Genomic DNA, 15,586 nt, shown 5'->3' with positions numbered 1-15,586 from the left:
GTGACCCGAGGCAGGAATCGAACCCAGGACCCTGGAGCTGTGAAGCAGCAGTGCTAACCCACCATGCCGCCCAAATCTTGGGGGATGGGGAATTCAGGTAGCAGCAAAGTGATTCGAAACCCACCCAAGCTGCTCAGAATGCTGCGTTCCGAGGTCCGACTGCCGCAGAACAACACCCAGAGGGGGCAGTGGTTTGTGCGAAGGTTATTTACACTGATTATGGTGAAGCAGAGGAGAAAACACAGCAGTGACTCAAAACATCCAAAATCATTTGCTTTGCGCTGAGCAGCAAAGGGACTGAAACTCCCAGGTTTGGTTGAGGAGGCCGGGATACTTTCACGGAACCAAATTTATTCCAATAACGCACAGAGGAATTTGGTGAAAGAGGAATATGCAGTATATTAAAAATAAACTCAGTGCTATACTCGAGGGGATGCAGAAGAATCTACTGCTTAACAAACTCTAAATACACCATACCCAAAATAAAGATAGTCGATACAGCTGGCAATTAACATCTGCTTCGATCCACATGCTGGCAATATTTGGAATAAGGTCTCCTGTATCTCAGGCTGGATTAATAACTCCAATTGTCACCTCACAACACCCTGTCCACCCACCCAGAATTAGTTTCTCCTGAAGCTTTCCGGCCCATTTTAGATAAATTCCACTCGACTCCCGGATACCTGAACTGTATGACTGTCTCTCTCTCTCTCTCTATCCTTCCCAACCACAATTAGAACTTCAGAGAGTGAAGAATGGAGCCCCGCTGTAGGGATTTCCCCACCTCAATGAGCAGCTGGTGGGGACCAGGGAACCGGTGAGGAAAACAAAGCACTGACAGCCCCAAGCAGCTTCACCCAATCTCATTTTCTTTTGGGTTTCTTTTTTAAAACAATGGCCCCAGTAACTTCAACTTTGGCTACGACTGAGATCGCCCTGGCCACAGGTTTGCAACAGTGAAGACACCCACCAGACCTGCAGCGCGCGCGCGAGTGTGACTTCAGGCGAGAGTCTCAATTGTTAAAACAAAAATCACAGCATCGTCTCGGCCCCGATCCGTCTAACTAAACTCTCAAAACAGGAAATCAAGGTGGTCGCCACTCTCTGTGCAACCCTGCTTCATCCCGTCCACTATTCTGCAAAGGCTCTCGCCGCTCGAGTCCCCTTCAGCTAAACGTCCAGTCCACGCCTAGAAGACAAACTCACTCTTCCCCAGCTCCAAAGCCAACGTCATTCCATTCTCAAAGACAAACGGTCGGAGATGAAATGCATCAGCTTGGTCACGGATTTAAGCAAATGCCCAAACTTTTCACGTGCGCCTGGCAAACAGGAGGGGTCTTTTTTTTTTAAAACAAGCTCTGGTGGTCAGAAACCTCAAAGCAAATGTCATTGACTACTGCTCTACGGGACAAGTTGCCATTTTCAAGTTAAATGTGGCCCCACCGCCACCCCCCTCCCCCCCCCCCCCCCCCCCCCGGCACACCAGTGTTATTTCGACCAGTGAGATTCACTTAACACAGCCGGAGTCAGCGACGCAGTCTGTACACGGATATGATTGAACTGCACATCTGACGGTACGCAATTGTCTTACACTCCAGGTGACTGAAAGAAATCCTTGCGTTAGCTGGCAAGAAAGATTTAGGAAACTCCTCCTGCGGTAAAACGTTCAGTTACACATGTGAGAAATATAACCACAGGGGCAAGACATCTCACCACATCCACCACCTCCCCCCCCCCCACCCCCAGACTGGACAAGCTCCCTTTCACTTTGAAGGGCAATGTGGGCGGGTGGAGGAACTTCCTGCACAGGCAACACTTCTTGGGTCAACAAGGGAATGAAATCTGGACATATGACCGTACCACCCCCCCCCCCCCCCCAAACCCCAAAACCAAAGGGCCCAGAGACATGCGCCTGGCTCACTCAGACCTCTGTTGGCAGTTGAAAGCTATTTAATCCATCATGCATGGTCTGTGCTGAGTGGCTCACTCGAGCGACACCCTGCCCTGGAGCTTTGATCAGGGAGAAAGGCTGTGTAAGCCAGCAGCGTAACGGGCTCTGCTACTTTCCTTGGGTAACTGTGTGGGGGGGGGGGGGGCCGTTGGATGCTGCCCACGGTCGATTTAATGCTTCCACGTCCGAGACCAGAACGAAACCTGACTCTCCTCTGCAGCCGCCGAGGACACAGGCCACTTGGGGCACATCCTTGTGGGCACACACACTCGCCCAATTCCAGTGACACAGCTCCAAATTCAAGTGGAGAATGAATGGCACAAACAAATGCAGTGAGGGGCTGCCCCCCACCCCGCCGCCCCCAGGGCTGAGCGCTGCCTCTCTTCCGGCTGGAACGATCAACGCCAGGCTCTCTCTCTCAGGCTCGGCAGGAAGTCGTGTGACGAGAAGCCCAAGCGCTGCAGTGACAACCCGAGCCACTCCAACGTAGGTCTCGTTCCGTGGTTTTAAAAAAAGAGAAAATCACGCAGCGCTGAGGTACGTGTCCCAGGTGCAGGTTGGTGGGAGGGGGGTGCGGTTAATCCGGATCCCTGCTCAGTTAGTGTACCTTTGGGCTTTTGTTTTGAAACTTCTCCTTTTTAAAAAAAAAAGACTCCCCCCCCCACAATCAGTGCAAAAAAACACAACCTTGGCAACGTAGAAACCAAACGCTGGATAAGACACCGAGCGAGCGACCCTGCCACAGAACAGGACCACGTGAAGAGCTAGAGGTCAAAAGAAACCCATGCTGCCCAGGTCAATCTATGAGAAGGTCCATCTTCTAGTTGGGAATCGAATCCAGTTGTAGATCTCCCCCCGCCCCCAGCAGTGGTGGGTGGGCTCAGATCTGAGCCAAGAGCTTCAGCCCATTCTTGCCCGCGAATTCTAAACAGAGAAGATCCTCTGATGCTTCACCAGGGGACCTGAATTCCCAGCGTTGAGTGTTGTTCCTGGACAGCGAAAAGCGCACGCTGAAGGACCCGGCTTTAATTCAGGTCCAGCACACTGAACTGACCAGGAGGCTTTGGGAACGATCGCCCTCAATGCCTTGACTGTCGACGTCAATCCCAGTGTAACTGCAGGTCGTGACTGTCTAGAAAGTCAGTGGAGAAGACACTAGGGGTTACGGAGCTCAAAGGAGCAAGGCCCACAGAAGAACTGCCCATACTGAGGTCCAGCCACTCCATGTTGTCCAAGTTAGTGTCAGCAAGGTCCAGAGTCAGGCTGGCGCTGTCTGCAGTGAAGTGCATGTCAGAAGTGTCCATGGGTGAGTGCGGGTGTTCCAGAATACTGGAACTGCTAAGCATTTGGTTGTGTAGGTCATCGATGAGGGAGAGGGGCTCTGTCCCGTCGTTATCCACCGACAAGAGCGGAACGCCAGTGGTGCTGACCAGGAAGTCCTCCAGGCGGCTCTCGTGGCTGCTGGACTGACCGTCACCGATGGGCTCCAGCAACAGCTGCGGGGACTGCAGCTGAGCCTTCCCGACTGCCGGTGGAGACATGGCCAGCGTGGGCGAAACGTTCCGGGGAGACGGTGTGTTCAATGACGTGGAAACATCCTTGGTGTTGAGTGAAATTTCTGTCAATGAAGAATAAAGTAAATCAATACTTTGTTCAATTCTTATTCCCCGTACCCCAGCTTCAGGTCCTCACTCTGCCATTTGGGGACACAGTCTCAGCCACTCAATGTATCTCGGAGTTCCCTGAGTACTCAGGGTGGGGGGAGGTGCGTGCGTGCGTGTGTGTAGCGGTAAAGGCTATTGATTCCTCATTCATTCCGGGCTCACTGCTGTACAATCAACCCCCAGGCATCTTGTGTTTCAGAGAGACAGAAATCTAAACACTGCTCCTGAGCACTGTCCACTGACATCTACTGGGAAGTAAAACTCCAGGCACCAAGCCAGACAGGGTCAGGGTTGGTCATCATCCCTTCCACAGGGGAACAGCAGTAGAGAAATGGTTGCCAGTGCCCACATCATTGTGCAGCAGGTTAGGATGGCAGCTTTTTCTTCCCCCCAGGGTGGAAGAGTCAATTACTAGGGGGTCATAGGTTTAAGGTGCGAGAGGCAAGGTTTGAAGGAGATGTGCGAGACAAGTTGATTTTACACTGAGGGTAGTGGGTGCCTGGAACTCGCTGCCAGCGGGCGGGCGGGCGGAGGGGGGGGGTGGTGTAGTTAAAGGAGATATGATAGTGAGTTTTAAGGGGCGCCTTGACAAATACATGAATAGGATGAGAATAGAGGGATATGGTCCCCACAAGGGTAGGGGGGTTTTAGTTATGACAGGCAGCATGGTTGGTGCAGGCTTGGAGGGCCAAAGGGCCTGTCCCTGTGATGTAATTTTCTTTGCTCTTTGAAAATAACCAGGTAGGATTAGTTGGTCAGCAGTACCAGAGTTTTGGGACACTGGGTGGGGCTAAACCCTCCCCAACAGCACCCTGGGTGAACCAAATGGACTGCAGTGGTCCAGTGGTCACTGCCACCTTCTCAAGCACAGTCCGGAATGGGTAACAAACATCGGCTTTGCCAGTGACACCCACATCCCATTGAGAAATTAAAAAGGCAACTTGGGGAGAGCTTAGGAGCAAGGATCCAAAATTATCCCAGTGTTGGACCACGATCAAGAGATTTAATGATGCATAGTTACATGGGAGCCTGGGATAAAAGGTTCTAAAGAAACATATCTATCATCACCACCGACTTACCTCCACTTTCAATGAGAATGTCAAACAAATCGTCCATCTGTTGACTTCTGGAGTTTTCCTGAGGAGATAAAACATCAGAGTCATCACTGGTGCAAACTAAGAGTGTTGATTGGAGTGGCCTAGCCAGTGAAAGTATTAAGATTCCCAAAGTAACGCAAGGCCACAGTCCTGGAGCAGCTACTCAGAGCCTTTAGGTCTGTTCTCAGACAGACCCCCTGCCAACGAGAGACATTAGTCTGAATCACACCAAGTTCCACTGGTGATTTCCTAGTTCCTACTTGAAGCTGGGATTCAGAGGCTGGGAGCAGTCGGAGATGATGTGAGGTGTGATATTAAGTTATTCCACCACGAACTAGGAGGAAAAATTGGCCCATCCATTTTGAGGAGAACTCCCTCTTAGCCATTTCCCCAGACAGGCAAGGCCAGATCCGCACCTGGTGTGAACTGGCTCCCAGGGGTTAGAGCAAGTGCTTGAGGACCAATTCGGAATCTCTCAAATTTCTACAATCTCTTTGATCTGCTGGAATTCTGCACAAAAGCCGGGCAATAGTGAGAACACGAGTCTCTGAATGGAGTGAAAGTCAAATCACTTGTCTGCTTCCATGGTTAAACGCTACTGATAGACCAGGCCCCATCTCCACGGGGTCATGGCCTGACCTTTGGCCCCATTCCCACAGGGTCATTTAAAACCCTGAATTTTGTGGGGCCCCATTTCCTACCTCCTATATTTTGGATAGCTACCCTTTATCACTAATGTCCTTTAGCAAAGGAAATCTGCCTTCCTTACCCAGCCTGGCCAATTTGAGGCTCTAGACCCACAGCAATGCGGATGACTCTCAACAGCCCTCCGAAATGGAGGACGTTTAGGAATGGGCACTAAATGCTGGCCCCCCCACCTCACACTGCCCCACCCCCAGTTCCAGTGGTCCATCTTTCTCTTGAATTTTGATGAGACACACAGGTTGTCAAAGCTTTTCATCTTGCACTCATCAGGACAAACACAAGCATGCCAAATTTCACGCTATCTATCAGAATATAGAGAATTCGGCGCTGATTGGTTAGCAAGGCAACCCTGACTGGTAAGGACGTTGTCATGGAGAAAGCCCAGGAACTACAGGCTCCCCAATCTCCTGAGTAATACAGGAAGAGAGATTCTGCCATCCAATTCAATTAACTTTGAAAGTGAAACAGTTCTGGTTCATCGTCGTCAATATTCTTTCACATAAATGAAAATGTTTTGGACTGTGGGAGGAAACCCACGCAGACACGGGGAGAATGTGCAGACTCCGCACAGACAGTGACCCAAGCTGGGAATTGAATCTGGGTCGCTGTGAGGCAGTAAGAAGTCTCACAACACCAGGTTAAAGCCCAACAGGTTTATTTGATAGTAAACCCACAAGCTTTCGGGGTTTGCCCCTTCGTCAGGTGACTCACCCGACCCAGTGCTTTGAAACAAAGATGATGCAGCGTGTTCAGGGACAACTAAAGTGAGGGGGGGGCGGGAAGGACTCTCTCCTGCCCACTCCTCAAAGGACAGTGGGTGGGTATTTGCTTCAAGTCACAGTTTATGAAACACCTGAAGCGATGTGCAAACTCACCTTGTGTGCGGAGCTGGGCCCGTTATTCACAGCATTCGCCCTGGCTTTTAGTGAGTTCTCACTGATGTTATTTGTGAAGCACGGCTCCAGGTTTGGGGGTGTAAAGGAGTAGGAGAGCACGGCACCGGACGACCCAGTGATCAGCTGCACACCCAACTTTTGGTCCTACATTTAAAGCAAACACAGCGAGGCGTCAGATACGGTTCACTGCGACTGGGACTCAGCCAGAAAGAGGCCTCGCCCTGCCCCGCATGACGTATTGTTAATAAACGTAGTTTCTAAACATTTTTACACAACGTACAGCATCTGACAAGAAGGCAGCAGCCACTGGGTCTATTCATGAATTAGGATTTGTTATTTAATCTGCATTGCCATCACAATCTGGCATTTGCTTCTATGATATTTCCTCAATAAACCAGCTAGCTATTTAAATATGTTTCTATCTGACATATTTCTTGGACACAAATGTTACAGACCTTTATTTGAGCCTGTGGTGGGGAGGAGAGGGAGTGGGGTGGGGTGGGGGAGGAGGTGGGTGGAGGGTGGGCCTGGTTGGGGGTAGTGCTGCGAGGCGGGGTCCGGGATTCAGCTCCACAAACACAGAACGGACTACCTTTTTCACTGGCGGGCTCATCACTCCTGCCTGCTGCTTTGCCTGGGTGCTGGCTGTTGGCTGCTGTGTCTGCTTCTGGGAGGGAGGGGATGGCACTGCCTGAAAAAGAGAAAAGGGAGGGGAGGGGGAGGGGGAGAAATTAGAAATTAACAACTGGAATACTGCCACATTGTGCCCATCAGCCGTGACGAAACAACACCCCAGCTCACAGCTAGTCCCTGAACTCCAACCTTTGAAAAGCTGATCCCCTGTCCAAATCGATAGCAATCGAATTCTGACATCAGTCAGCATCCCACCACAGTACCATACTGAGAGTCAGAGCTGGCAGCATCTCCAGACTGTGTGAAACAGACCCTGTCCACCTGCTTAGACCTCATGGTACTTGTGTGAATCAGAACAGAACCTTCCCAGTGTCCTCAGAAACTTGGACAGTTACGTAGCACAGATCTCATTTACCCCAAATATACAGCAATACTGTATACATGCTTGCTCACCTTGGAGAACTATTCTAACGCTGTATCTGAGCGCCATATACTCCACTGGTGTACACAGTCTCACGAGAATCCCTACAGTGCAGGAGGAGGCCATTTGGCCCATCAAGTCTGCAATGACCACAATATCATCCAGGCCCTATCCCCACATACTTACCCTGCTAACCCCCTGAGACTAAGGGGCAATTTAGCACAATCAACATGGCCAATCTTCGGACCGTGGGAGGAAATTGGAACACCTGGACGAAACCCACACAGACATGGGGAGAAAGTGCAGACTCCGCACAGGCAGTGACCCAAGCTGGGAATCAAATCCGGGTCCCTGGCGCTGTGAGGCAGCAGCTGACCGCTGTGCCACCCAAACTGAACAAAAATGCAGTTACACTGCTTTCAACAAAATAATTCTTGTTGGTCCGCAGGGTGAAATTTGCTGTGAATAGAACAAACTAACTGTGGAGGGGACAGGAGCCTTCAGTGAGGGAACAGCTCCCTCCGCTGGCACTGACTGCTCTAACATACACATGACGTGGAGATGCCGGCGTTAGACTGGGGTAAACACAGTGAGAAGTCTCACAGCACCAGGTTAAAGTCCAACAGGTTTATCCGGTAGCACGAGCTTTCGGAGCGCTGCCCCCTTGATCAGGTGAGTGGGAGTTGTGTTCACAAACAGGGCAAATACAGACACAAACTCAATTTACAAGATAATGGTTGGAATGCGAATCTTTACAGGTAATCAAGTCTTAAAGGTACAGACAATGTGAGTGGAGAGAGGGTTAAGCACAGGTTAAAGAGATGTGTATTGTCTCTAGACAGGACAGTTAGTGAGATTTTGTAAGTCCTGGCAAGTCGTGGGGGTTACAGATAGTGCGACGTGAACCCAAGGTCCCGGTTGAGGCTGTCCTCATGTGTGGGGAATTTGGTTATCAGTCTCTGCTCCGTGACTCTGCGCTGTCATGTGCGTTGTGAAGGCAGCCTTGGAGAATGCTTACCCGAAGATCAGAGGCTGAATGGCCGTGACTGCTGAAGTTCATGCTCATGTCACACTATCTGTAACCCCCATGACATGCCTGGGTTTGCAAAATCTCACTAACTGTCCTGTCTGGAGACAATACACATCACTTTAATCTGTGCTTAATCCTCTCTCCACTCACATTGTCTGTACTTGTAAAGACTTGATTATCTGTAAAGGCTCACATTCCAATCATTATCTTGTAAATTGAGTTTGTGTCTGTATAGGACCTGTTTGTGAACACAAGTCCCACTCACCTGATGAGGGGGCAGTGCTCCGAAAGCTCGTGCTGCCAAATAAATCTGTTGAGGACTTTAACCTGGTGATGTGAGACTTCTTACTAAGATACACAAACAGGGAGTAAGAACTCCCAACAGGGTGGCACAGTGGTTAGCACTGCTACCTCACAGCGCCAGGGTCCCGGTTTGATTCCTGGCTTGGGTTACTGTCTGCGCATTCTCCTCGTGTCTGTGTGGGTTTCCTCCAGATGCTCCGGTTTCCTCCCACAGTCCAAAGATATGCAGGTTAGCTTGATTGGCCGTGCTAAATTGTTCCTTAGTGTCAGGGGACTAGCTGGGGTAAATACACAGATAGGGCCTGGGTGGGATTGTTGTCGGTGCAGACTCAAATGGGCTGAGTGGCCTCCTCCTGCACTCTGGGATTCTATTCTATGATTCTATGAAGATGCAGCACAGAAACACACCATTGGGTTCCGATGCTCTGCATCCATGTTTATGCTCCACACAAACCTACTTCAATCTCACCCCATCAGCATATCCTCCGGTTCCCCCCTCCTCACGTACTTGTCTTGAACTTTCCCGGGACGAACCACACTATTTGCTTCAACCATTCCACGTGGTGAGGTTTGCATTCTATCTGGATAAGAACGCAACACAAGAACACAATAGAAACAGGAGCTGGCCACCAGGCCCTTCAGGCCTGCCCCGCCATTGAGCACAAGCGCAGCTGAAGTATATCGGCCTCAGCTCCTCGTCTGTGCTGTTTCCCCATCACCCTCTATCCCTCGATCTATCAAATATTTATCCACCTCCACTTTAAATACTTCGAATGATCCACCTCCACCACCCTTTGGGGCAGAGAATTCCAGAGACTCACCACCCTCTGCGAGAAGAAGTTTCTCCCATCTCCGTTTTAAATGACCGATCCTTTGTCTTGTAGCTTTGTCTCCTTGTTCTAGACTCTCCCTCTGGTGAAAACACCTCACCAGCTACCCTGACAAGCCCTCTCAGGATCTGACATGTCTGAATGAGTCACCCCTCGCTCTTCTAAACTTCAAAGACTCAGACTATTTAGTCTATTTAGAAAGTTTATTTAGAACATCTATTTCGGAAGTTTCCCTTAGCTCTGCTCTCTCCCACGAGCGAAAACACTTACACATTCACCCTTTTTAATCCCTTCATAAATTTTATCGATCAGGTAGTACACAAATCATAGGATCACTATGCAGAAGGAGGCCATTTGGCCCATCGAGCCTGCACTGACAACAATCCCACCCAGGCCCTATTCTAGTAACAGGCCCACATATTTCCCCTGCTAGTCCCCCTGACACTAAGGTCAATTTAGCACGGCCAATCCACCTAACCTGCACATCTTTGGACAGTGGGAGGAAACCGGAGCACCTGGAGGAAACCCACACAGACACAGTGAGAATGTGCAAACCCCACACAGACACTGACCCGAGGCTGGAATTGAACCCATTCCCTGGCGCTGTGAGGCAGCAGTGCTAACCAGGGTATACCACTGTGCCGTCCCAATGTACAGATGTACAAATAAATCCCAACACAGCAAATGAGTAAAAAAAAAACATACAAAGCAAACTTCCTACTATCCTTATTGACCAGTTAAATGATTTGATAGTTATTTAAAATACAAAGATTTGTGAGTTAGTGCTGTTTGGCCATTCAGAGAATCTGAAGCAGAGAGCGATTACCAAATGGCTGAGGATGTAAAGGCACCAAGTTCTCTCCAGCACACAGTCCTGGGTCAACTGACATAACACTGCCACAGAAAGCAGAGGAAAAGTAGTCAGTGGGTCCCCCCCCCCGACCCCTCACCCTGTCCCCCCCACCCCAGGCCAGTGTTAACATCCAGCGAGGAGATGAGCAGCGACCTCCCCTGACTCTTACTATTGAGGTTCACCCGTGGACAGCCAACTGGGAGGAGACAGCGAAGGACAGAGATCAGCCATGGCTTCAAACCCTCACAATACTGGGCCAGTACACCCAGAGTTTCCATTTGGTAAGGAGTTGGCATGCCCAGAGGCCTGGCTTCAACTGTACACCTGCTCTGACCCAGGCACAGACTCCTCTCCTGAAGCTCACACTCTGCAGTGAGGTGAAAAACACAAACTGGAATTAACAGAAAACGTTCAGCTCAGGAATCACCTGTGGATGGGGAGAGGGGGAGAGAGAGAGAGAGAGAACCTACTGACCCTTTGTCATTCCCCAGCGTTCTGTTCCTCTATCCTCTCTCTAATGGTAATGCACTGATCCACACGCTGTGCACTCCTGTTAAATCCCCAGCGGCATCTTATCCCTCTCGTCTACAAAATGAACTCTGTCAGCTCGAAGGTTACAGGAACGCAAGAAACAGAATCATTAGAAGGCCATTCAGCCCCTCGAGCCTGCTCTGCTATTCAATATGATCAACTCCACCTCTTTGACCAACCACTCAGCACCTACCTCATTATGCTGATGTAGTGAGATGAAAGAAAGATTGGAGGCTAGTTTGGACCTGTTGGGCCAAAGGGCCAGTTTGTACATTCTACATATTTCTAGGGATGGGAGTGTTGTAGCAGAGCCCAACCTTGATTCCACTAGTGTCCAAAAATCTCTCATTCTCTGACTCGAGCCTATTCGATGGTTGGGCCAACACAGGCCCCTAGGTTGGGAATTCCAAAGGTTCACACCCCCTCTAGTGAAAGAGATCTCAATGCAAAGTGGTCATCCCCTTATCCTGAGACTGTGGCCCCTTAACTCTCAACTCAAAGAACAATACAGCACAGGAACAGGCCCTTCGGCCCCTCCAAGCCTGTGCTGACCATGTGTTCCTAACTAGACCATCCGTTTGTATCCATCCCTCTATTCCCAGTCTGCTCATGTGGCTAAATAAGTCTTAAATGATCCGAGAGTGTCTGCCTCAACCACTTTGCTTGATGCATTCCAGACTCTGCAGGGAAACACAGCCTGGTCACATCCGCCGTGTAAAACCCACTCGGCACCCACCTCATCGGCTAGTATTGGACCTGTTGGACCGAAAGGCCAGTCTGTACATTCTATATAGTTCTAGGGATGGGAACGTTATAGCAGAGCCCTCCCTCGCACAGCCCCCATTGCGTACCTGTATTGCCAGCTGAGTCTTGGCAGTGCTCACAGGGGGTGAGACAGGGTGCACGTCACTGCTTTGTGGAGTCACTGTGAGGAGGATGTGAGTCCCCACTCCATTAGCCAACAGGCTGGGGGGTTGGTTCTGTACCACTGTCCTCGGTGCCCCGGCCGTCACCTGATTCGACTGTACTGGGCTCAGCAGGACCGCGGGCGTGGGCTTTTCACAGGCGCCTGTGCTCGCCTCCTGTTTCACCGCCACGGCCTTCATTGGCACCAAGTTCGACCCGGGGACCTCGGCGGGACTCGGGTTTCTCCTCGGGGGCTTGACGTGGTTGACCAGCGGGATGGGTTTACTGGGCGCGGAGGGTGTGGGCGGCCCAGAAAAGGGGCAACTGGCAGGCGGGCTCTCCTGCTTGATGGAGATGGGGGGTTGTTTCTGAGCGCTCGGGATGGTCGGGGGCACGCTCACAGCTGGCTGCTGGAGCTGGGTTCTCTTCTCCTGATCCAACTGCAGCCGGAGAGCTTCCACCAGCTTCTGCTTCTGCCTCAGCATCCTGGTCAGCTCCTCGATCTGCTTGTCCTTCTCCTGCAACATCAGATCCTTGGTTGCGGCTTGCGCGTCCCTGTGCAACTCTTGGTCATTGCCGCGGATGCTGCTGGGCACCAGGGTGGCGATCCCCGTCAAGCCATTAACAAAGGCGGGCTCTTCTTTGCCGATGACACGCATGGGCGAGGACTGGAGGGAGTCGCTGACCGCCTCTGGTGTGGCGCTCTCTTCCATGCTGTGCACTGAGCGGTCAGAGGGAGCAGGAGAGACCGGGGGAGTGGAACTGGTGCTGCTCAACTTCACCGCGGAGCCCCCGGTCATCGTAGTGACCACGACATCCCCCGGAGTGACCACGGCTGGAGTGCTGCTCAGGCGGGCAGACGGGAGGGCCACCACCACTTCAGCAGGCTTGGGCACGGCAGGGCCATTCTTGCCCAGGGTCGAGGCTGTGCTTGCTGGAGTCCCACCACCCTTGTTCTGCTCCTGATAGTTCTTCAGGCGCTCAATCAGATCGGTTTTGGTTCCCGACACAGGCAGGGCTCGCAGCTTCAGCTCCTGCTTCAGTTCAGCCACCTGCAGACAGAAAGAAAACTGTCAACCACACCAGAACGGAGACAGCTCGGTACACAGCCCGTAGCACAGGTCACTGAGTGTCTTTAAGGCGGAGGTAGATAGGTTCCTGATTAATAAGGGAATCAGGTGTTACAGGGAAAAGGCAGGAGAATGCAGATGAGAAAAATATCAGCCATGATTGAAAGGCGGAGCAGACTCAATGGGCCGAGTGGCCTAATTTTGCTCCTATGTCTTACGATCACAGGAGGCCATTCAGCCCACCTTTCCGGCACTAGATTTTTAAAAGAGCTATCCAATTTCTGGTTTCTCCACAATCCTGTAATTTTTCTCCCCAATTTTCTTTTCAAGATTACTATCTGATCTATTTTCATGATGTACAGTTCCACAGAACCCCTACAGTACAGAAAGAGGCCCTTCGGCCCGTCAAGTCTGCACCGAACACAATCCCACCCAGGCCTTACCCCCATATCCCTACATATTTTACCCACTAATCCTCTCTAACCTATGCATCTACGGTCAATTTAGCACAGCCAATCAAACTAACCTGCACATCTTTGGACTGTGGGAGGAAGCCGGAACACCCGGAGGAAACCCAAGCAGACACGAGGAGAATGTGCAAACACCACACAGACAGTGACCCAAGCCAGGAATCGAACCCAGGACCCTGGAGCTGGGAAGCCGCAGTGCTAACCCACTGTGCTACCGTGGCACCCACTTGGAAACACAGAAAATTGGAGCAGGAAAAGGCCATTCAGCCCCTTCCAGCCTGCTTTGCCATTCCGTGTGACTGTGGCTGATCATCCAACTCAACAGCCTGATATCACCTTCTCCCCATATCCTTCAACGTCCTTCACCCCAACTGCTATATCAGTTATATATCTCAACTACTTCCTGTAGTAATGAATTCCACAGGATGATCTCTGTCTGGATGAAGAAATGTCCTCATCTCCATCCTAAACAGTCTACCAATATCCTCAGACTGTGACCTCTGGTTCTGGGCTCCCCCACCGTCAGGAACATTCTTTAGAACACCTGCATCTACCCTGGCTAGTCCTGAGAGAATCTGATAGCTTTCTATCACTGCTAGTGGGTCCCACCATACAGCTGAGGAAGATCTCAGTGGATGCAGTAACACGAGTGCAACTAGCTTTAGTACTCACACCCTCCTTCCTCACCCACCTGCCACTTCATGGTCACTTTCCAGTGACCCTGCTGGACAATACATTCACAGGGTGACTAGATGGTCCTGATCGCTTGGATGGACGACAATTATGGATGATGGATTTAAGGAAAATGTTGACCGTCCGCAATAATTGCCTCGGCGTGAGGAGGATTACCAGGGTAAATACATGGGGTTACAGGGATAGGGCCTGCGTGGGATTGTTGTCAGTCCTTGCTCGATGGGCCGAATGGCCCCCTTCTAAGAACATAAGAAATAGGAGCAGGAGTAGGCCATCTAGCCCTTCGAGCCTGCCCCGCCATTCAATAAGATCATGGCTGATCTGTCGTGTCTCAGTTCCACTTTCCCGCCCTCTCCCCATAACCCTTAATTCCCTCTCTTATCAAAAACCCATCAACCTGCGTCTTAAAAATATTTAGCGAGGCAGCCTCCACCACTTCAACGGGCAGAGAATTCCAGAGATTCACCACCCTTTGAGTGAAGAAGTTCCTCCTCAACTCCGTTCTAAACCGCCCCCCCTTTATCTTGAGGCTGTGCCCTCTAGTCCTTCTGCAATGTAGAATTCCTCCTATACTTAAATTAGCCACAACACTGAGGTATCAGCAGGACCTCAGAGTCTTCCTTTCTGTTAAAGTTTATTTATTAGTGTCACAAGTAGGCTTACATTAACACTGCAATGAAGTTACTGTGAAAATCCCCCAGTCACCAAACATTCCAGTGCCTGTTCGGGTACACTGAGGGAGAATTTAGCACGGCCAATGCACCCGAACCAGCCGGTTAGGAGGAAACCCATGCAGACACAGGGAGAAAGTGCAAACGGTGACTCAAGCCAGGAATCGAACCCGGATCCACGGTGCTGTGAGACAGCAGTGCTAACCACTCTGCCACCCAAACCATCCTGGATTCCAGAGAGGGACAGAGTCCTCCAGAAAAAGGGGGAACAAGTGCACCCCCATTTTGGATATTTCTGTAAAAGGGCGACGCGCTCAGAAAGAAAAACAACCCAGTGGAAATGCATCCATCAGCTTGGAAATATTGATGCCAACACGGAATACAGTGTTTACTCCGAGGCTTCTTTAACACCTGCTCATTGGTGCCTGTGGGCGAATTAGCGGAGTTACCGTTTGAAGGTCTGGCAAAGCTAGGAGCAGAATCACAGTAACCAGCCAGTGAAGGCTGGGGGTAAAGTCAATATTAAAAGCAGGTGGACAGGTCTGGGCTCCATTTCCTGCCCATTCCCCAGCGTTGGACTGGGGTAAACACATTCAGTCATCTCACAACACCAGGTTAAAGTCCAACAGGTTTATTTGGCAGCAAACGCCACATTCCCAAACATTCCCAGCTGTGTCAGTTTTTCCGTTGTTACTGGACTAATGTGTAAAGCAGGGCTGGACGGGGACAGCAAGTTCCCCTTCGTGAAGGATGTTTGCAAACTCAGTTCTGATGACAATCCTGGAACAAATGAATTTACAGCTGGTTATGACAGATGGCCTGCAGGCTGGACAATCAGCCTCAAATCCACTATATTTCTTGG

At 50.7% G+C, this 15,586-nt stretch overlaps 1 protein-coding gene across 3 annotated transcripts in view; it reads right to left on the bottom strand.

The window, feature by feature from the left end:
- Positions 1-2,090: 2,090 nt before the first annotated feature.
- LOC145361486 (myocardin-related transcription factor A-like) overlaps positions 2,091-15,586 on the bottom strand; it is a 239,758-nt gene continuing 226,262 nt past the window's right edge. For all 3 annotated transcript variants that reach the window (XM_080217297.1, XM_080217298.1, XM_080217299.1), the window contains 5 exons: positions 11,766-12,872; positions 6,906-7,004; positions 6,293-6,457; positions 4,695-4,752; positions 2,091-3,569 (listed from right to left, as the gene is read on the bottom strand). In XM_080217297.1, coding sequence (XP_080073423.1) covers positions 3,052-3,569; positions 4,695-4,752; positions 6,293-6,457; positions 6,906-7,004; positions 11,766-12,872 — 1,947 coding nt within the window. In that variant the 3' untranslated portion in view covers positions 2,091-3,051. The remainder of the gene's footprint in view (positions 3,570-4,694; positions 4,753-6,292; positions 6,458-6,905; positions 7,005-11,765; positions 12,873-15,586) is intronic.

The sequence above is a fragment of the Carcharhinus amblyrhynchos genome, chromosome 35 (assembly GCF_965287045.1).
Source record: "Carcharhinus amblyrhynchos chromosome 35, sCarAmb.v2.hapA, whole genome shotgun sequence".
NCBI lineage: Eukaryota > Metazoa > Chordata > Chondrichthyes > Carcharhiniformes > Carcharhinidae > Carcharhinus > Carcharhinus amblyrhynchos.
This window is presented reverse-complemented; position numbering and strand designations above follow the sequence as displayed.